Source organism: Hippopotamus amphibius, chromosome 9, assembly GCF_030028045.1.
Source record: "Hippopotamus amphibius kiboko isolate mHipAmp2 chromosome 9, mHipAmp2.hap2, whole genome shotgun sequence".
NCBI classification, from domain to species: Eukaryota; Metazoa; Chordata; class Mammalia; order Artiodactyla; family Hippopotamidae; genus Hippopotamus; species Hippopotamus amphibius.
Genome location: NC_080194.1, coordinates 116,960,692 through 116,980,740, shown reverse-complemented (window position 1 = coordinate 116,980,740; position 20,049 = coordinate 116,960,692). Strand labels below are relative to the sequence as shown.

Genomic DNA, 20,049 nt, shown 5'->3' with positions numbered 1-20,049 from the left:
AACTCCAGGAAGGCGTGGATCACTGAGGTGTCGGTGGCACCCAGACCTGTGCCTGGCACAAGGCAGGCCGTCAGTCAACAGCTGCTGAAGGAATGAAACCGCTCAGGGCTGTTCTACATGTGGGAGCCTAGGGCCAAGCAAGCACCTGGCTGACCCCGGGTATCGCGGCATTTAATCCTCCTGGCAGTCCTGTGCAGCGGCGGCTACCGCTCCCATCATCCGGGCAGGGAAACTGAGGCTCAGAGAACATTTGCGAACTCTGATGGCGTCTCAGTGAATGGCTGGCCCTGGATCCAGGTCTCTGGGGACCCAAGGTGGGGCTGGGTGAAAGGAATCGGCGAAAGAGCATCAGGGACCACTCTGGGCGCGACGGCCTCGCTGAGGAGGGAGGAGGGGGGCCCCGCACGCTGAGAGCGGCCGCCGGGCAACTCGCGGGCGGGTCCTCCCTGCCGCGCATCCCCCGCCCCGCGCCCTGGGTACGCTCACCCGGTCCGGCTCCCGCGGCGCTGCGTGATCCCTGCAGCGCCCGCGCCTCCGTCAGTCTCGGGCGCAGAGCCCGGCGCTGCGGGACTGTCGCCTCCTCGGGGCGGGGCCGGCCTGGGCTTCGGGGACCGCCCCGCGCCCGCCCTGCGCCGGTCTCTTCTGTCCCTGCTGCCTGCCCGCGCCACTGCCTCCCCTACAACCGTCGTCTCTAAGGCGGGGACGCTCACGCTCTCCCAGAGGGGAAACTGAGGCCGGTCGAAGGGTGATATGGGCCACGATGCTGGTGGGGGAAGGGCGCGAAGGTCCTGCGTGTTGGGCCGGGTCCTGCCCGCATAGACGGCTTAGAACCCTAAGACACGGTGTTTCTTTCTGCACCCACCTACCCATCCATGTCCTCTCCCACGCGGTCCCGTCTGTTCAGCCTGCCTCTTGCCTTCTTTCCTCCTGGCCTCCTTCCTTCCCTCCTTCCTTTCTTTCATCTATTCATTATCCCACCTGTTCTTCCATCCATCTCTTTGTCTCTTCATCCATCCTTCCGCCAGTTTAAAACTATTTTTTGTCCATTCATCCATTCATCTATTCACCAGTCATTCTGCCTTTCCACCTATCCATCCAGCCTTCCATCCGTCCAGTTCATTCCATATCTTCCTTTCCTCCCTTCCACCCATCTATCTACCCTTCCTTTCTGGCATCCTTCCACCCACCTCTGGGTTAACCATTCTCCAATGCCATCGTTCCACAGTTCATAGGTGATTCTTCAGTGCTGTCCTTTCCCTGGCGCTGGGCACCCAGATGGATTGCACCACCCCTGGAAAATTCGTTTGCAAGTGGCAGTGGCAGAGGGCAGGTATGTGCCCAACAGTGGGCACAGTTGCTGCGCATCAAGGGCTGGTTACTTTGGTTTGAAGATGGCTACTGGAAAGACTTCACCTGTATAAACCTTCTCTGCGGGCATAGGTGGGTGTGGGCAAGAAAAACCTCAGCCAGCACCTGCTGTGTGCCAGGTGGTAAAGTATCTGGTTTAATCCTCACAACTCTGTTTTAGCCCAATTTTAGAGACAGCGAAGCAGGTTCAGAGAGATGAAAAGAGGTTCAGAGTGTGGTGGGAAAAGGCCATGGGGTCAGCCCTGGGTTTAAATCTTGGCTCTGCTACTTTCTCGTTGCGTGTGTTCAGGCAGCTACAAGGCTTGGTTTCCTCACCCATTAACTGGAACTGGTGTGTACTTTACAGTTGTGATGTTGTGAGGCTTGTGGCTAACAAGGTACCACAAGCAGAATGCTGAGTGTGGTGCCTGCCCAACCAATGGTACCTGTTACCATTATATGAAAGGTTGGGATTCAAACCTAGAGACGAAGCGAGAGAGCAGCACAGACATATATATACTACTAACTGTAAAATAGATAGCCAGTGGGAAGTTGTTGTATAACAAAGGGAGTTCAACTTGAGGATGAAAGAAGCCTTAGAGGACTGGGATGGGGAGGATGGGGGGGGCTCGAGGGAGGGTGGGGGGGGAGTCGAGGGAGGGAGGGAATACGGGGATATGTGTATAAAAATAGACGATTGAACTTGGTGTACCCCCAAAAAATAATAAATAAATAAATAAAATAACCCCCCCCCCAAAAAAAAAAAACCTAGGGCCTGTGGTTTGCTGCTTTGCAAACCATGTCTCTGGTCTGTTCTTCCATTCACAAAGACCAGCCTCTTCCTCTCCCACCAGCAGGGCCGAAGGACTCCTGTTCCCCTGGCCCAAGTGTCACCTGGCTGATGTCATCTCACTAGGAGAAGCATAGTTTACAATACAGGTGTTACAGTTGAATTGTGCTTCCCCTCGAGTTCATATGTTGAAGTCATAACCCCCAGTACCTCAGCATGTGACCTTAGCTGGGAATAGTCGTTGCAGATGTAATTAAAGCTAAGGTCATACTAGAGTAGGGCCCTAATCCAGTGTGGCTGGCATCCTCATGAAAAGGGGAAATTGGACACAGACATGTGCACAAGCAGAGCATCATGGGAAGATCGGAGTTATCCTGCCAGAAGCAGGGAACTGCTAGGAACCAGGAAAGGGCCTGGAACAGACCGTTCCTGGTACCTTCAGAGGGGGCATGGGCCTGTCTGTATCTGGACCTCAGACTTCCAGCCTCCAGAGCTGGAGACAATACACTTGTATTATTTCAGCCACTCCGTCGGTGGTACTTTGTTATGACAGCCCGGGTGACATAATACAGCGACCACAGGCGTGGCTAGAGATGATGTAGAGGGCAGCTGTCCAAGACAGTGACCAGACCGAGACCCACTGTGACAGGGGCTGTGGTCACTGCTGTCTTCCTGGGCCAGTGCAGAGCCTAACCAAAGCCATGGCTTCTTAAGTCTTAGTAAACTGTGTTTTTAAACAATTAGATGAATTTTTACTTATGTATATATCAATATAACCACCACCAGATCAAGATATAGCCCCCGTGTGGCCCCAACAAAAAGGGTAATCACTATTCTGACTTCTGTCACCAACAATAGTTTAGCCTGTTCTTGAACTTCATATAAATGGAATTACACTGTATGTGCTTTTTGTGTCTGGTTTCTTTTGCCCAATATTGCTCGTAAAATTGATGCAGCTTGTTGAATACACCTGTAGTTCATTCTTTTTAAATTGATGTGTACTATTCTACTGCACAAATGTATCACAATTTGTCCATTCTACCATTGATGGGCATTTAAGTAGTTTCCACTTTCTGTCTTTTTTTAAATTAATTTATTTTTATTTTTTAATGTATTGCCTGTGTTGGGTCTTCGTTGCTACATGCACGCTTTCTTTAGTTGCGGCGAGTGGGGACGACTCTTTGTTGCAGTGCATGGGCGTCTCAGTGCGGTGGCTTCTCTGGTTGCAGAGCACAGGCTCTAGGCGCGCAGGCTTCAGTATTTGTGGCATGTGGACTCATTAGTTGTGGCTCACGGGCTCTAGAGCACAGGCTCAGTAGTTGTGGCATACGGGCTTAGTTGCTCCGTGGCATGTTGGATCTTCCTGGACCAGGGATCAAAACTGTGTCCCCTGCATTGGCAGGTGGATTCTTAACTGCTGTGCTACCAGGGAAGCCCAGTTTTCACTTTCTGACTCTTATGAATAAAGCTGTTATAAACGTTCTTGTGTATGTCTTTTGTCAAACGTGGGCACACATTTCTCCTGGAGTGGAATTGCTGGCAGAGAGAAGGTGTATGTTTTACTTTAGTAAAAATTGCCAAACAGTTTGGTTGAACCAATTTACACAACCCCACCTCCACCCCAGCAATGTGTGAGAGTTTCAATTGCTCCCTGTCTTTATTTTTAGCCATTCTAGTGGGTGTGTAGTGGTTCTCACTGTAGGTTGTTTTTTTTTTTGGCTGTGTTGGGCCTTGGTTGCTGTGCTCAGGCTTTCTCTAGCTGTGGTGAGTGGGGGCTATTCTTCGTTGTGGTGCAGTGGCTTCTCATTGTGGTGGCTTCTTTTGTTGTGGTAGGCTCGCAGGCTTCAGTAGTTGCAGCACACGGGGTCAGTAGTTTTGGCGCACGGGCTTAGTTGCTCCATGGCATGTGGGAATCTTCCTGGACCAGGGATTGAACCCGTGTCCCCTGCATTGGTAGGCAGATTCTTAACTACTGCGCCACCAGGGAAGTCCCTCTCACTGTAGTTTTAATTAGCATTTCACTGACGGGTAAGGCTGTTAAGCACCTATATATACCTATTTTCATATACCTGCTGTTCATTTATATCTGTTTGAGCCTTTTGTCCATTAAAAAAAATAGGATGTTTATCTTTTTCTTATTGGAGTTCTTCATATATCTAGACATGAGTCTTTTAATAAACTTTTATCTCACCAAAAATGTACACACACAGAGACACACACACAGACACCAATGAACACATCAGTTTAACGGTAACTTTAATAAGAGCAATTTTTCCTGTCTTAGAAATGATCCCAGGACTTTCCTGGTGGTGCAACAGTTAAGAATCTGCCTGCCAATCCAGGGGACACGGGTTTGATCCCTGGCCTGGGAAGACCCTACATGCTGCGGAGCAACTAAGCCCCTGCACCTAGAGCCCGTGCTCCGCAACAAGAGAAGCCACCACAATAAGAAGCCTGTACACTGCAATGAAGAGTAGCCCTCCGCTCTCTGCAACTACTGAAAGCCCATGCAGCAATGAAGACCCAACACAGCCAATAAATAAAATTTAAAAAAGAAAGAAAGAAAGAAAAGAAATGACCCCAGCTGACATAATACATGACACATTCATTTCATAGGTACACAGTGGGGCTGGCCCAGCAGATCCAGCCTGATTTTCACACGCTTGGGCTCAGCATTCGCTCTGCACTGGGCTCCAGAGCAGACATCAGTTCAGTTTGGTTGCATGGGGGCGGTGGATGGTGGTGCGATTCACTTGTTTCTTCTTCCTCCAAGACGGGCTGACGGTGAGTCTGCATCATACCCATGGACCACGGTGGTGGGGAAGCACAGAGCAAGAGGACTGGGGCAGAAACGATCCCACCTGACTAGTCTCCAGAGCTGGACTCTCACAACTGAGCTGCAGGCTCACTGTTTACTAAGTGTCTGCCGCGTGGCAGGTTCTGGGCCCCCAGAGATTAGGACACCAGCCCCACTCTGAGGGAGCTCGCGGTCAAGGAGAAGAGACAAGGGAGCACGGAAGCATGACGTGGAGTGCTACGTGTAGTAAGGGTCACAGCAGCGATGTGTGGTCAGGGTGCTATGTGGGGAAGGCTGGAGGCTCCCAGCTCTTGATGGGTGCCAGGGCATCTTCACAGTGGAGCTGATGCCACTTGCACTGTGCCTTCGTGGATGAGAAGGAGACACCAGGCAGAGGGTGGCAGAAGGATGTTCCAGCAGGGGGCTCGGTGCAGGACTTCCAGCGAGGGACAGTCTTGTGACTGAAGTGTAGGGTGTGTTGGGGACAAGGTGGGAATATTAGGGTGGACCCAGGGATAGAGAGCTTTTCCTCTCTCAGCTTCCAGGGAGTTTGGGTTCTGGGGACCAGGCTGATCTGTGGGCTACAGCTTTCCAGGGCACCTTGTCCTCAGGGCTCACGTGTGCTCAGCGAATGATTCTTTGTAGGATGGACTTTCTATTTAGAGGAAGCATTGTTTCTGATCCCTCCCCATAGTTACTGCTGCCCACAAAAGAGAGAATGCAGCCTGGCCCTTGACCGGCACTCAGAAGTTGAGGAGATCGTCCCCTCCCCTTACCTGAGAACACTTCTCTAAAAAGGAGCTACCTTCGGTCTGTGTTGTTTTTCTTCTGGAGTTGGGACCTAGTGAACAGGAGATGAAGGAAGATGGTCCCTCGATGCCCAGATTTCTGGGCCTGGCAGGGAGAAGCAGGGCAGGAGCTCTTGGAGCAAGGATGTCATGTCCTGGGTGGGCCCTGTCCTGATGGGGCCCAGGGTCTGGGGTGGGCCGCAGCCACGAGGCAGCTGGGAGGGGCCCTTGAAGGGCGTACCTGAAGGACTGGGCCTGCCAGAGGAAGCTTCTGGCCTTGGTGATCTCCTGAGCCAATCTCCTTAAATCATCTCCTTCAAAGAGCGGCAACACAGGGTCCTTGAGAAAGGGGAAATGAGTGTGATGTTAGATCCACTGAATGACTAGGTGGGACCTGAGAATCCAAAATCTCAGGAGAAAAATTTTAGAGTGAACTCAAAGCAGCCTTCCTCCCAGTGCAGGAAATCTTGTGGGCCTCATCTTGCATGTTTCCAGGAACAGGCAGCTCACCACCTGTCAAGTCCGGCATTCTGCAAGGGGACACATTGCAGTAAGATGTCTGAGAGTCTGTGTAGGGAGGGGGTGGTGGAAACCAAGAGGGTCTCTGGACTTCACTGAAGTCAGCACTGCTCTGCGCAGTGGAACAGAAGTGGTATGTACACCTTATCTCACTGTTAATCAGTAAAACCTATCCAGCCCCTTCTCTATTTGTTGTAGTAAAACAGAGCTTCAGAGACATGCCTTTTTCTTATGCCAGCTAATGAAATTCCAGAGCCTCGCCTTAAAAGTAGAACTTCTCACAATTAGCAAGAGAATCTAAGAAAGAGATAACTGTTCCTTCTCCCTGGGAGCAGTAGCGGCAAAGGTCCCACTCTGTACCCAGAAACTATTCAAACAATCTGATTTGATAAGGTATTAAACAGAGGACCTTCCCACTATCAAGTTTGTTTTCCTGTGTAATAAGGATATGGGTGAATATTCATTACTTTTACTTGTTCTGATCTCTGTATTTTTTGTAATATTTGCCCCTAAACAGTTACTCAAACAAAGAAATGCAAAGCACTAAACTTCAAAAATTATGCCATGTCCTGTGATGGTAAACTTTAATTTCCAAAAAGAATCTGGAATTCTAGTTGGCTGTCTTACTGGATGATTTGTTGGCCTGAAAATATAGTAATTCACAGCAGCACATTCCTAAAATGTGTATATAATTTTTCTGTCAGATCATAAGATCGTTCCCCACATGCATGATGAAACCTATGACTTTACTAGATTTATTTCTTAACAGCTCATTTGAATATCTGTGCTTCAATGAATTTAAGGCAGGAAGACAGAAATATGTAGGATTTAAAGCATAGAATTTAGGAGCATGGGTGTCTGAGCTCTGGCTTTACCATTTACTACGACTTTAGGAGTATTCCTAAACCCAGCTGAGCCTGTTCATTCATCTGTTAAATGGGTATAATAATGGTTGGAAGGATTAAAAGGGGTAATTTACATAAAGCAACAAACCTGTAGCATGCAGTACACGCTCAGTGAATGTGAACTGTTCTATTATTAAATAACATCCCTAACCCTGCTTCTTTCCCAACCCTGACGAGAGGCAGCCTGAAAGCAGAGCAGCAGGGAAACACACCCTTTTTTAGTCAACACTTTGTTTTACAAGAGAAGCAGAGATCTTGCAATCAAGAGGGAAAACCCATGCCTGTTGACATTTTACTGATCCGTTTCAACAGAACCCACCCAGCTCCATAACCTACCGTTTGGTCGATGAAGCCCCTGGTCAGCAGGCCCTGCATTTTGAAGAGCGAGTCCTCACCTACAGGGCAGTGATAGCGTCCCCCGGTGAGGGAGGCCAGATCTCTCAAGAAGTTAACCGCTGTCCTGCGAGGAGGAACAGGGAGCTGGGGCCAGGCCCACCGAGCTCTCTGTGAGCCCCAGCCCCTGGGAAAGTGGGGTCATGGGTCTTGGGCCCTGAGGTCTGTACCACTGAGACCGTTCCAGCATCACCGAGCCCACTCTCCCAGCTGGGTTTTGGGTGGCGCTGGCTGCCGCTGTATGAAGTGGATTCACCGTACGAGGGGCCCCTCAAAGCACGCAGCCCCATTCCTCAACTGGACATCTCTCCAGTGCCTATGGTGTGTCTGGCCCGGCAGGGACACAGCGTGACCTTTACAGAGCTCATGGTTTAGACAGAGAGATGAAATGTGAATGTAAGTAATCACTGTTTTGCCAATTAAAGTTTTTTTCTGAAGGATCTGAAACTCTCTTGTCTAACACACGTTCTATACAAATAACCACAGCTACTTTAAACTTTTTTCTCCCTAAATATTCGCAAACGTGCCCCTAAAAAGACGAAGTGGGAGAACACAGTGTGTGACTGTGGGAATTGGTGCAAATCCGTTTCCATGCTGGCGAAGGTTCGGAGGGCGGGCTGTGTGGATGGGTGGGCGGGGGCGCAGAGGGGGTCTCTCCGGGGCCACGCCTGCCCAGGGCCTCCTAACTGCTGACACACAGGACTGGGGCCCAGGAGAGTTCGGTGTCTAACGTGACTCCCTGGATTTGGTGAGGATCAGCCTTGCCCCTTAGACACGTGGCCTTGGGGAAGGGACGGGACCCGGCTGCCTCCTCGCTGCCCACCTGTCTGAGCAGTTCAGGGAAATGGTGTGCACTTTCACGCCTCTCTTCTCCTGGAGCCTTTGGACTTCACTGAGAATCAGGCTGCAGCTCGTGTCTGGCTTCCCGTCGGTCAGCAGGTACAGTCCTGCCACGTCAGGAAAACTGAAAGCTTTCTGAAAGAGCACGTAGGTTATCTGGCTCAGAGGAGGGGCCAACCAGGACTCAGAAACCATTGGCCTGCTCTTCCCAAGTCTGGCTGCATCCCACCAAATTGTCATTAAGACTGAGAGCCTCCCCTTTCAGCCTATGACAGATCAGGAAGCTGCTGAGGTTTAGGAGAAAGAGCTCAGTCCACTTCCTAGCTGGTTAACCCCAAGCAAGTCACTTAACCTCTCTGGGCCTCTGTGTCTTCATCTATAAAGTGAGAACAGCGAGAATCTCATTCTCAGTGGGTTGCTGGGAAGATGGAATAGTCTAACAGTAAATTCTAAAGCACCCTTTGTAAACTCTAGAGCATCGTGCAATGTCAGGAGATGGGTGACGGTATTTCTGCTTGGCCACTGGGTCGGGCTCAGTGGTGGAACTTGCCAACAATGCTTGCAAGACTGAGGTGCTCCCCTGAGCTCGCAGGTGGGTCACCCATTGCATAGCCTTGTGACAGGCTGCGTCCGTGGTCTCCACTAGCGTGTCCTGCCACGGCTGCAGGCCCTCTGCAAAGCTGAGCAGGTTAAAACTGGGAAGAGGGGAGAAGAGGTGGGGGCCAGAGAGGAGGAGAAAGAGATCGGTTAGAACGCGCCAGTCTATATTGACCTCGGGGGAAGTAACCTCCTTGAGCACTCACGCCTACCCCTGAAGAGCCTAGAGCGAGCCCTGGGCCCCCTGTGGACCACCTGAAAATGACAATGTACACAGTGAAGATTCTGGTTGCAGACAGAAATAGATCTAAATCCCACCTCAGCCACTTACTGGTTATGTGATCTTGGGCAAATGACTTAACCTCTCTAAGCCCTTGTTTCCTCTGCTGAAGAATGGAGATAATAATAGGGTTGTTATGCAGACTGAATGACATCATGCATGTAAAGTGCTTGGCACAAGAAAAGCGCTCTATAAATGCCTTCTCTTTTTAATATTAAGGCAAGAATGAGGCCCAGCCTAGGACCAGAGTCTCCTGCTGTTCCCTCAGGGTCAACCCTTCTGGGTAGACAGAAAAAACCACACCAAACCCCCTCTCTTAAAAAAGTTAAATTCATCTGAAATGCACAATTCAAGGCCACCTGGTGGTTCCTCTGATCTGCTTGCAGCTGTCCCTGGGCCTGAGATGGATTTGTAAAGACCGCTTTACTTCAGAAGGCAGTGTTTCTTCCTGCTATTCAGAAGAGCACTTTGGAAGCCTCCAGTCCTTTTGGAACTGGGAGGAGGGAGGGACCTTGGCCAGGGAAGCCGCAGGAACTGTCCCTTGGATCTTCCTGACTCCCACCTGCCCACCCGCACCCCTGCCTCTTACCTGTCACAGTGCTTCCGCAGCTGTTCCCAGATCAGCAGAGTGAGCTCCGTCTTCACCTGCTGCAGGTAGGGGCCCATGGATCCTGACGTGTCCAGCAGGATGCACACTTTGCTCTCCAAAATGGCACCAAACAGCCGGCGGCTTCCTGCTCCGAGGTGGGTGGGGGCAGAGGCGAGGGAGGAGTGAGGGTGGTTTTCCTCACTGCAGCTATCAAATACGAGGTCTCGCCACACCCACGGCCTCTGGATGGATCAGACGTGAACCCACTGGGAGACGGCCTCTGTGGTGTTGCCAGAGGGGCTGTTGTCCAAGGGCAGAGGTGGTCTGTGTGGACTGGGCTTTGGAAGGTCAAGGTTTCAGCTGCGGCTTTGCCTGCGATGACTTGCCCAAGTAATTATAACCTCCCTGGGCTTGAGTTTCCTCACCCCTAAAGTTAAGTGATTGGGTTAAGCCGTGTCACAGTATTGTCTGGGGCTGGAAATGATGTCACAGAGCATGGAGTCTGTAGATTGGTCAACAGAAATCAAGTGAGCATCCACTGTGTGTCCGGCCCTGAGCAAAGTGCCGTGGAGATGAGAGAGGGTCCCTGCACTATGGAGCTGCCAGTCAGGCAAGGAAGATGGATGTTATACCAACAGCTACCACTCTGCCAAGGGTTATGACAAACTGTTACAGGAGTACATACTGGCAGGAATCTGAAGTTGATGGATGTGGAATGGGGAGCAGACAAGCAAGAGCTGAAGGATGAGAGAGGTGTGTGTGTGCAGAGAACAGACTGCAAAAGGCTCTGAGTGGGAGAGAAGCATGTCATGCTTGAGGACAGGGAGAAAGCTGGAGAGGTTGTTAAAGGACTTGGGATTTAGCCCAAGGGGAAACAGAGAGGGCCAGTGACTTGCCTAGGGTCACACAGCTTGGCAGCAAAGCTGAGATTCACACCTAAGTCTTCTGATCCACACTTTAAGGTAACCACTAACCCCAGTCCTTCTGGAGCCCCAAGGCTAAATGGAGGTAACACTAGGGAAGCCAAAGAGCAGAAGATGGCATGTCCAGGATTCCCAAATCACACCTCAGACCTCATTGGAGGCAGAAGCAGAAAAAATGGAAAACTGTTGCAAAATGGGCCCACTGGTCTCCAGGAAAAGGCAGCCTGAGCTGTCTGGACCCACTGCCCAGGAATCTTTCAGGACTCATCTGGGGTGTTCTCTGGTGATTCGCATGGCAACATGAGGATGGGAGGGGAGCCGTCCTGAAGTGTGGGGGATGTTCTGTGAGAACAGCCAGCCAGGTCTAGGGGCCTCCCACCACAAAAGATCAGCTGATCTACCTTGAGAAACACCCTGCAAGCCACCTCAGTCATGCCCTCAGAGTCTTTCCTCTCTTTGCTCAGGTAACGTCTATTCATTCTTCATATTGCGGCTCAAATGTCACCTCCTCTGGGAAGCCCTCCATGATCTCCCTGTGCAAGCCCACTGCCCCCTCTCACTGCACCATGCCCGTCTCCACCCTACTCTTGTCACCATTGCTCTTAGGGTAATATCTGTCTCCTCTAGACCATACCCTCCATATGGGAGCTCAGGGACCGTGCAGGGTGTTTCCTTTACCACCTCCCCAGCACTGATCGGGAGAACAACACTTATTTGTTGACTAATGAATGAGTGACTCAGTGCCGCATCCCCTGGGTACGCTTTGAGGTGTTAGATGGTGTTGGGTGTGTAGCTGTATGTGAGGTGGGGGCGAGACTTGTACTACGCAAGGGGTGGCTGCACGGCCAGCCTTCACACTCCCTGGCAGGAAATGTGAGTTGGGAATGGGGAACGCACACAACCTCAGCCTCTGAGCTGACAGCTACATCTGGAACTTGCAGCCCCCTCCAGAGGCTTTGGAAAGCGGCAGTCCGCCCAAGGGCTGTTTATACCAGGTTCTACTGCAGAGGATTGGACCTAATGAATGTGCACAGGAGCCTGAGCGGCCCACACTGGGATCCTTCCTCTGTTGTCCCGGGAACCCTCCAGGCCCCGGAGCCTAAGCACCCTCCGGTTCAGTTCTAGCTGTCTGCCTGGTCTTTCGGACTTGATACTGCAGACCATCCCCTAATCCGAAGTCCAGCCTCCTTGAGACGCGAGCCTGGCTCTCCTTAGCCAGCCCTGCCATTCACCTTTCCCAGACAGGCCCCGGTGCTCTCTGTAAAGAAAACAGGGGCCTCTTCTCTATCCAGAGCCCCTCCCATCTCTACCTCATGGACCAGTTCTATGGGGCCCAGTCAGTACTAAAGTAAGGCTTCTGAGGGGCAGCCCCTCAGTCACACCCGGGAAAGGTGGTGTGGGAGACGGCCTGGCAGAGCAGCCTGGACAGGCCTGGTTCTCCCTGGCGCTCTGGCCTGTGCTCCACCTCCCTGTCTTCCAGCACCTTGCCTGACCTATGAACCCAGAAGTCAGGTTGCCCTTGGGTGACAGTTTGCAGGTGCCTAGCCTGAGAAGGACTGACCCTCGGGTCCCTGGGGTTGCCCTTCTGCTTCCCCTCACGCACCTCCACCCTGCAGGACAACAGGCAGGCTCACCTGAGAGCAGCCACTGCAGCCGCTGGACATAGCGCCTCATCACCTTCTCCAGCTGTGTGATGTATGCTTCGATCTCCCTGGGCGTACACTGAATGTGTCTCACCATCCCCTGGATTAAGGCAAGCAAAGGAAAACTTCCGCCCGTCAGCTCTTTCTTCACATCCCCATTATCTCCTAAAATAGTTTAGTCTATTGTGGTTCACAATTTTCAAAACATTGTTAAGGATACATTTTTGTTTGTTTGTTTGTTTGTTTAGAAGCCTTTTTCTTTTATTAAACTACCAAAGGCATAGTTCTAAGAAGGTGTGGGGGAATTGGGAAGATGCTTTTTGTGGCAAATGTGGTCACAGTAAAAGTAAAAAACATAGTATCTCTAAATTTTAAATAGAAAACCCTTAATGGTAGGATGGGAGGTCGATACATTTCTAAGTAAAAGATGACCTCGGATGGAAGAGGGGGCAGCAATGATTAAACTCCCGTAAAATTTTTCTGGCCGATAATTTTGAAGTTGGTGGCTATTTTTAGCTTCATAATTGACAATGTTGTACCAAAGGGCAAGGAGAGAAAATGGGGTCTTTTTTTTAAAAAGCATGATTAGATTTTCATTTTGTACTACATTTACCTGTACCAGAGTCAAAGCAATAAAAAAAAATTACCTCAAAACTAGAAAATAGAGAACCCCCTCGCCTCCTGTCATGACGCCTGTTCCCGGACATCCTAACGGAACCATCATCAGTATCAGGTTACGGAGTCCTTACGGGTGAGTGTGGCAGCCGCTGCCCAACATTCTCGGCAACGGTTTCTAATTCTCACTCCCATGAGCTCCTCTAACCCTAGAGCGCCGTCTCAGGCACTCTGAGGAGCTGACTTTTCTTCCAACAGGACTCTGCATCCCCTGTGCCTTGAGGGCAGCCGCCTCAAGAGGGTGGGGTTCTTAGAAGCAGGAACAGAAGCTGGGGGGGGGTGTGCATATATTCATGTGGCCTCTTCCCCAGCACACTCAGCCATCTGTGCCTGAGAAGAGACAGGAGCTGGGAGAGTACAAACACCACCACTCTTGACTTACATGGATCTCCGTGCTGGGGAAGACACTGCAGTATTTGGCTGTTGCTGACGTGTGTATTGACTTTTGATGAGTGCAGTTGGGACCGAGGTATCTGGAGATCTCCATTTTCAGTTTTTTTAGTCCATAATTTGCTACCCACTTTGGAATAAAGGAAAGAACTATTAACTTGGGTCATTCAGGCTTAATGGAATGATTGACTCATCTGTTAAAACGTCATTTTTGACATCTGTCTTGTATTTGAAATGTGGGGTTCCCAGGTCCTCACTGAGCCTCCGTCACATGTAGATTCCTACTGGGGGAGAGATGCCCAAGAAATACGGGGAACAGGGAACACAATTTATTGAGCACTTACTACTGCCTAGTCTGGTGGACACTGTTGCCTCCCCAATTTCCATTTCAACCCTCTCCTATGAAAGTTTTTGTTAATTAATTAGTTAATTAATTAATTAATTAGCTGCATTGGATCTTTGTTGCTGCACAAAGGCTTTCTCTAGTTGTTGCAAGTGGGGGCTACTCTTCATTGTGGTGCGTGGGCTCCTCATTGCAGTGGCTTCTCTTGTTGCAGAGCATGGGCTCAACAGTTGTGGCTCACGGGCTTAGTTGCTCCACAGCATGTAGGATCTTCCTGGAGCAGGGATCAGACCCATGTCCCCTTGAATGGAAACCCTGATTGTTCTAAAGTTTAGACTCTAAACCAATTAGGATAGTCTCAGGCTTCTTGTCCCAATGAGAGATACAAGAATGGCTGGGTTTAAAGCAATCAGAGCATGGCATCCAGGATTGGGCCAATCAGAACCAAGCTCAGACTTTTATTGACCGGTTGTGGAAAGAAAAGATGTTCTATCTTCTGGATCTGAGCAGGGGGGATTTCTTCTGCTTGCACCCAAAAGGATCTGACACCACTAAGTACTTTACACAAAATGTACTTCAATTAATCAGCAATCTTATTAGGTACAATTGTTTTCATTTTATAAACGAAGACATTGAGATTTGGTGACTTGCCGAAGGCCACCCAGCTAGGAAGTGGCAGATCCAGGTTTGCACATAGTTCTGTTTAATCCTTATCCTGACACTTTAAACAGTTATTCTAAGCAGGTTTGGCCTCAGTTCCAAATATACCCACCCTTTCCAAAATAATGGTTGGTGGAAGGAATTATTGCCTGGGGGTATGTGCTGGTGCAGACAGCATACCTCTTGGCTGGAGCAGACTGTATCCTTTCTGGGCAATTTACTAGAAGAGCTAGTCCTTCTTAGGCACCTTCCTTGAGGGTACTTCCTGTACACAGAGCCTGAGACAAACAGAGCAGGGTTACTTGATACAATTCTCTTATCCTCTCCTCCCTTTTCCATGTCAATTTCTCTGTCAATCAAGTCAGTCCTAGCATTCCTTAGGTACAATTTGCTGAGAGGTAGGAGGGAGGCTGTGGGTGGATGTGGAGAAGCATGGTGGGACCTCCCTTCACAACATGTCAGTGAGATGGTACTGGGACTTGTGCCACTTCACAGCGATCAATCCTGCTGGCCTGGGGAACTCATCTCCACTCCCTTCCCATCAGTCTGAGGTCACTGCCCCTGGTGGATGGAGTGGGAGCACTGCGCCCACGGACCTGGGGAGATGCCGACATCAACTCTTCCCATTCTCCTGCCTGTGTCAACACTGTGCAAGGTCATTTCCCTGGGCTGGGAGACGTGAGTGGTTTGAGGATAGGCCTGCTCCGGGGACACTGCTGCCCATGTCCTGGGACTGCGGGAGGGGTCTCCTTCCCATGGGGTCCTATCACCTTCCAGGTCCCACGGGGAAAGGGGGCTGTCCAGACACCTGTGCAGCCTCCGACTTACCCACGTTATTCCCTGTCTCTGTATAGAACAGCGCGAGGGATGTCTCTGCATCCCTTGATTTGGTCTTCCTCCTCCGCTCTGCAGTCCCTTCTTTCACTGGCTGGGCTGTAGCTAGAGGACAGTTGGCCTGTTGGCTGGAGCAGCCTTGAGGGTTTATGTGGTGAAGCTGTGCAGCTTGACTTAGAGACTTGTCAACTTCAGCTACGCTCTGCCCTTGAAATGGGACTACAAGGTGGCTTTGAGTTTCTTGGGGACCACCCGGGTCCTCTGGCCTCCCTGGGATCAGTAAAGCTAGAGCTACTGCTATTTGCCAGGCTTGGTGCGAAGCGCTTCCCTTAGCCTGTCTTGTTTTATCCTCACGGTCCCTCAATTTACAGGTGAGGTAAGCAGGACTCGGAGTCAGTTAGAAGCAGAGTAAAGGTTCCATCCAGGTCTTGCTGACTCCAGAATTCTGCTCTCAGCCGCTCCGCTACATCCCTGACATTAGATGTAAGACACATGGTCTCAGGTTCTACGAAATGAATACGTTCATAAAAATACTGGTGCCCTGTCACAACCGGCTGGCGCTGGACATTCCCCTTAGCCCCTCTGAGCCTGAATGTCTTCATCAGTAACATGGAGGAACTGATAGATTCCCTGCCACGTAGGACAGACTCTTATACGCTTTAAATGGGACAATCTTAGCAGAAGGGCTGGCACGCGATCGCCGATCACTTCTGTTGCTGTCATCACTAATCCGTGTCCACCCCTCCACCCCCGCGGCCATGCCTTACCTGGGGGGACGCCCGCTTTGCCACGGAGTGGACGCCATAGCAGAGCTCTCGAGGGGGCACGCTTCTCTCTGTCAGGGTCATCTTTAACGCTCTAGAAAACAGGCGGTCTTTCCCATCAGAGGCCTGGTCTCTGTGGCAGGCAGTACCCCAGCCATCCCTGCCTCCGTGGGTCACGTAGGAACGTTTGCACGGAGAGGCCTGGGGAAGCAGGCTGCTTACATGCTCACCCCATCTCCTGCAGCGAGGACTCTGGGTTTGAGATGAAAACGTGTGCATGCCTGTGTGCGTGTGTGTGTTAGGAGAGAGGGCCTGCTACTGTGGGGATGTGCCTGAACTTTCTTCACCAGTTACCTGCCCTTCTTCCTACTGGACAGGAACTTCTGGGCCTCCAGCACGACAAGCAACCACTCAGGTAACTTCTGCGCCCTGCTGGGAACCTCAGTTCTAAGGGAGGGGTTCCTTCATTACTGGGCACAGCTGGAATGTGGTGATAGTTACACAAGGTCACCCAGGGCCCTGGACCATCTGAGGAGACCTCTGGATGAGCGGCTGTGAAAAACGCCCGGAGCTGCCATCCCGGAGAGCCACCCGCAGCACCAACCCAACTCTCCCTCCCCTGTTTCTGGAGGCCTGTTAGAGGCCCTGGTGCAGCCCAAGCTCCCTCATACTGAATCAGCTCAGGAACTGCTGAAGGCCCAAGAGACAGACTCCAAGACCCTGGGGTTTCACCTCAGAATTTGGGAAGACAGGAGGGGGCGTGATGTCTCTGGGCTGGCTCCCAAAACCTGGTGGAGGTGTGTGCATGAGGGCAGAGCCTGTGTAGACAGAATCTCTCGGAAGTGCAGCCCTCAGGAAGGGAGTTAGCTACACACTGTCTGGGTGGATTTCTTTATTCTGAGAATATGCTGTGTTCACAGGGGTCTGTCAGTTGGTGAAATGCTGAAGAGCCCGCAGATCTCACCCTCCCGTTCACAGGTGCTGTGGAGTCTGGGGTCTTCCCCCAGGCACACCTCCAGGGGTCCCTTCTGGTTGCTAAGGCGGGTATTTTATGCAGGACAGATTTGTCAGGCTGTGAACAGCGATCAGCCCTGGGCAGGCCCCGGTCCACCCTCAGGCTCCTATCAGGCCCCTGAAAGCCTTGGGCAGCAGCAGAAAGAGCCCATTATATGCCTCTAATTCCTTTGCGGCTGAGAGACCCTCCAGGACGAGCCCTCTTGCCTTACACCCAGCACGTGTAACAGTGGGTGCCAATTCCACGGAGCCCTTGGTACCACAAATCTGGGACAGCCAGGCAGAGCCAAAGGAGGGGTGGAGGGGGTGGCCAGAGCTGAGAAGCAGGCCCTCGGGGGTCTCCCCCGCCGGAGGCCAGGACACTGGCCACTGGGGACCCTGCCTCCACCTCCTGGCCCTGGGGTCTGGGGATCCAGGAGATCTAGGAAAGACCAGGAGACGAGGTGGAAACAAAATCCTCTGCATGTTATTAGCGAGGGGAGTCAAACCATTCTGGCCACCGAGGGTGCTGTGGGCTTGGAGGGACCGAACTTCCTGGGCTGACTTCTTGGCTTGAGCGTCTCTGGCTTTCCTCTCAGGAGGGCCGCACTTTCCTGTTCTTTTCCAGACTGCTTCTTCAGCGAGGACACAAGTAAGGCACACTGCAGTGGGGATTGGGAGCAGTACCTGAGCCAGAGTGCCTCCTCGCAGGGCGTGTGCACACGTGCACACACGCGCGCACACACACACACACGCACACACAGCAGGAGGGGCGGGGGCCAGCGGGGCCCCTGGACTCCTCTTTCTGTCCCTAGAGCGCTGCCTGGGGCCAAGAGCACTGTGAATAATAAGTACCATGTTTGGAGGGCCTGGGATGCATCCGACACTGGGCTGGTTCGTGCCTGGGGTCTCAAACCCTCTTGCCAACAAGACGTGCAACTACACTGGCAGGGTGAGTGCTGTCTTATCCCCACCCTACAGGTGAGGAAACCACAGCTTATGAACTTAAAGGACTTGTCCAAGGCCACACTATGAGTACGTAGAGGATCTCCCATTCAGTCCCAGGTGGGTCTTGTTCCAAAGCCAGCGCTCTCTCCATGTGTGGATCCAGCATCCGCATATGGTGGTCAGCTCACCATGTGCCTGGGGCCAACCCTGGCTGCTGGCAGAATAGCGGTGTGATACTTGGTTCCTTTGCCTATATATTTCTCAACTGCCTGAAAGATTCTTCAATAATTATTCTCAACCAAAGCACTAGAAGACACCACTCAAATGTGACTAACATCATAAGAAGGGTGCATTAAACCATTATTACCCATTTATACCTAGTGAATGAGTTTCTCAGATGAGGGAGCAGGAGGGAGGTGCACCTGAGAAGCAGTTTAAAAAAGCACCGGGGGTCGGGGCAGGGGGAGGTGAAGGGGAAGCCGGCATGAAGTGAGCGAGTAGCATTGACATATGTACACTACCAAATGTACATAGATGGCTAGTGGGAAGCTGCTGCACAGCACAGGGAGATCAACTCCATGATGGGTGGTGACCAAGAGGGGCGGGATAGGAAGTGTGGGAAGGAGTCGCGGGAGGGAGGGGATATGGGGATATATGTATAAATACAGCTGATTCACTTTGGTGTACAGCAAAAATTAGCACAACCGTGTAAAGCAATTATATTCCAATGAAGAGCTTAAAAAAAGAAAAAGCACCAAAGAGGGGCCCTTTCTGGGAGGACAGCTCAGGCACGTCTCGGGCAGCCACAGGTCCGCCAATCTCTGGCCGTGCCCTCCCAGGAGCTCGCAGTGTAGCTGGGGAGACGGGCAGTCCTGACAATGGTGGTATTTGAAGTGTGAGTCGTGGCCACCTATATGCTCTCTGTCCATCCCCACAGCTTGAACTGCCCTACACCTCTATGTCCAGCCCTCATCTTTATCCACCTGCCTGAAGGATACCCCCATCTGTTATGGCACAGGCCCCACAAACCCACCTTTGTTCTAGGCCCCTCCTGTCTTCTCTCTCTGGGTCAGTCATCCGTGTCTACCAGGGCCCGCAGCAAGGAACTTGGGAGTCACTCTGAGATTTCTTCTTCTTCCTCACCCCATGCATTCAATCAGCCACAAGTTTGGTCAATTCTTCCTTAAAGACGTTCTCATGTTTGTTCCCTCATTTCCATTCTCACTGTTTCTGATGTGACCTGGTCCCACTCTCATCTCACCTTGAACTGTTCAACTCCCTTCTCTGAGGAGATAACATTTTAGCGAACCTTGAATAATATGGAACAATCCATGGATGACCTGGGAGGGGAATGGTTGGCCAAGGAAATGGCAGGTGCAAAGGCTTTGAGTTTAGGAATAAGTTTGATGTGTTCAAGGATGTGCAGGCCAGGATGCAGAGCACACAGCCCTGAAACCGATGACTTATAGGAAACTCTCACATTTCTGTGGAAGCCTTTGGTGTCTGTGGGTTGGCACAAAGGTGGAAAGCTGATGTGGGATGCGTTGCATTCCCCAAAAAGACATGTTGAAGTTTACACCCCCGGTACCCAAGCACATGACCTTACTTGGAAACAGGGCCTTTGTAGATGTAATTAAGATGGAAGTTAATGAGGTTGTACTGGAAGGGTGGGCCCTTAATCCAGCACAACTGGTGTCCTTATAAGAGGAGAAGAGACACAGAGACACACACAGACAGAGGGAGGAGAGCCATGTGGAGATGGAGGCAGAGATTGGGCTGGTGCTGCCACAAGGAAAGCCAAGGATTGCTGGTGACAAGGACTGCCTCCTTGACCAAACCTTAGTCATGTTCCTCTGAGCCCCCTTCTTGACGGGGCTTTGACTTTGGCCTGCTGAATCCAGTTTTAGCAAAGAAGCCGGTTGAGCCTGTTTAGCAAGAATCTCCCTACCCTCAATATCTAATCAAGTCTGTCTTATTAATTTTCCATCCACTGACCCTCTCACTCTGCTCATTGGCTATAAATCCCCAGCT

General features: G+C 51.2%; 2 protein-coding genes across 2 annotated transcripts in view; both read right to left on the bottom strand.

Moving 5' to 3' along the window:
• Positions 1–4,424: 4,424 nt before the first annotated feature.
• LOC130860736 (von Willebrand factor A domain-containing protein 3A-like) lies at positions 4,425–8,785 on the bottom strand. The gene is made up of 5 exons (XM_057749330.1): positions 8,363–8,785; positions 7,483–7,606; positions 5,964–6,061; positions 5,711–5,775; positions 4,425–5,395 (listed from the first exon to the last, which is right to left on the bottom strand). The coding sequence occupies exons 1-4, from the start codon at positions 8,617–8,619 to the stop codon at positions 5,736–5,738; spliced, it is 519 nt and encodes a 172-aa protein (XP_057605313.1). The 5' UTR covers positions 8,620–8,785; the 3' UTR covers positions 4,425–5,395; positions 5,711–5,735.
• A 20-nt stretch (positions 8,786–8,805) lies between these two features.
• Positions 8,806–20,049, bottom strand: part of VWA3A (von Willebrand factor A domain containing 3A) — a 42,666-nt gene continuing 31,422 nt past the window's right edge. The window contains exons 21-28 of the mRNA XM_057749329.1: positions 17,580–17,732; positions 16,081–16,171; positions 15,308–15,418; positions 14,660–14,757; positions 13,469–13,606; positions 12,403–12,511; positions 9,846–9,990; positions 8,806–9,074 (exon numbers count right to left, since the gene is read on the bottom strand). Coding sequence (XP_057605312.1) covers positions 8,816–9,074; positions 9,846–9,990; positions 12,403–12,511; positions 13,469–13,606; positions 14,660–14,757; positions 15,308–15,418; positions 16,081–16,171; positions 17,580–17,732 — 1,104 coding nt within the window. The 3' untranslated portion in view covers positions 8,806–8,815. The remainder of the gene's footprint in view (positions 9,075–9,845; positions 9,991–12,402; positions 12,512–13,468; positions 13,607–14,659; positions 14,758–15,307; positions 15,419–16,080; positions 16,172–17,579; positions 17,733–20,049) is intronic.

Bases quoted from the DNA above. Each gene is read 5' to 3' on its own strand.
- LOC130860736 (XM_057749330.1), bottom strand. From the start codon at position 8,619: ATGACAATTTGGTGGGATGCAGCCAGACTTGGGAAGAGCAGGCCAATG. The intron at 7,607-8,362 runs GTGGGCAGCGAG...TCCTCCTCGCAG, and splicing joins TCCCTGAACTGCTCAGACAG to GACAGCGGTTAACTTCTTGA. The intron at 5,776-5,963 runs GTACGCCCTTCA...CCTGTTCACTAG, and splicing joins TGGCAGGCCCAGTCCTTCAG to GTCCCAACTCCAGAAGAAAA.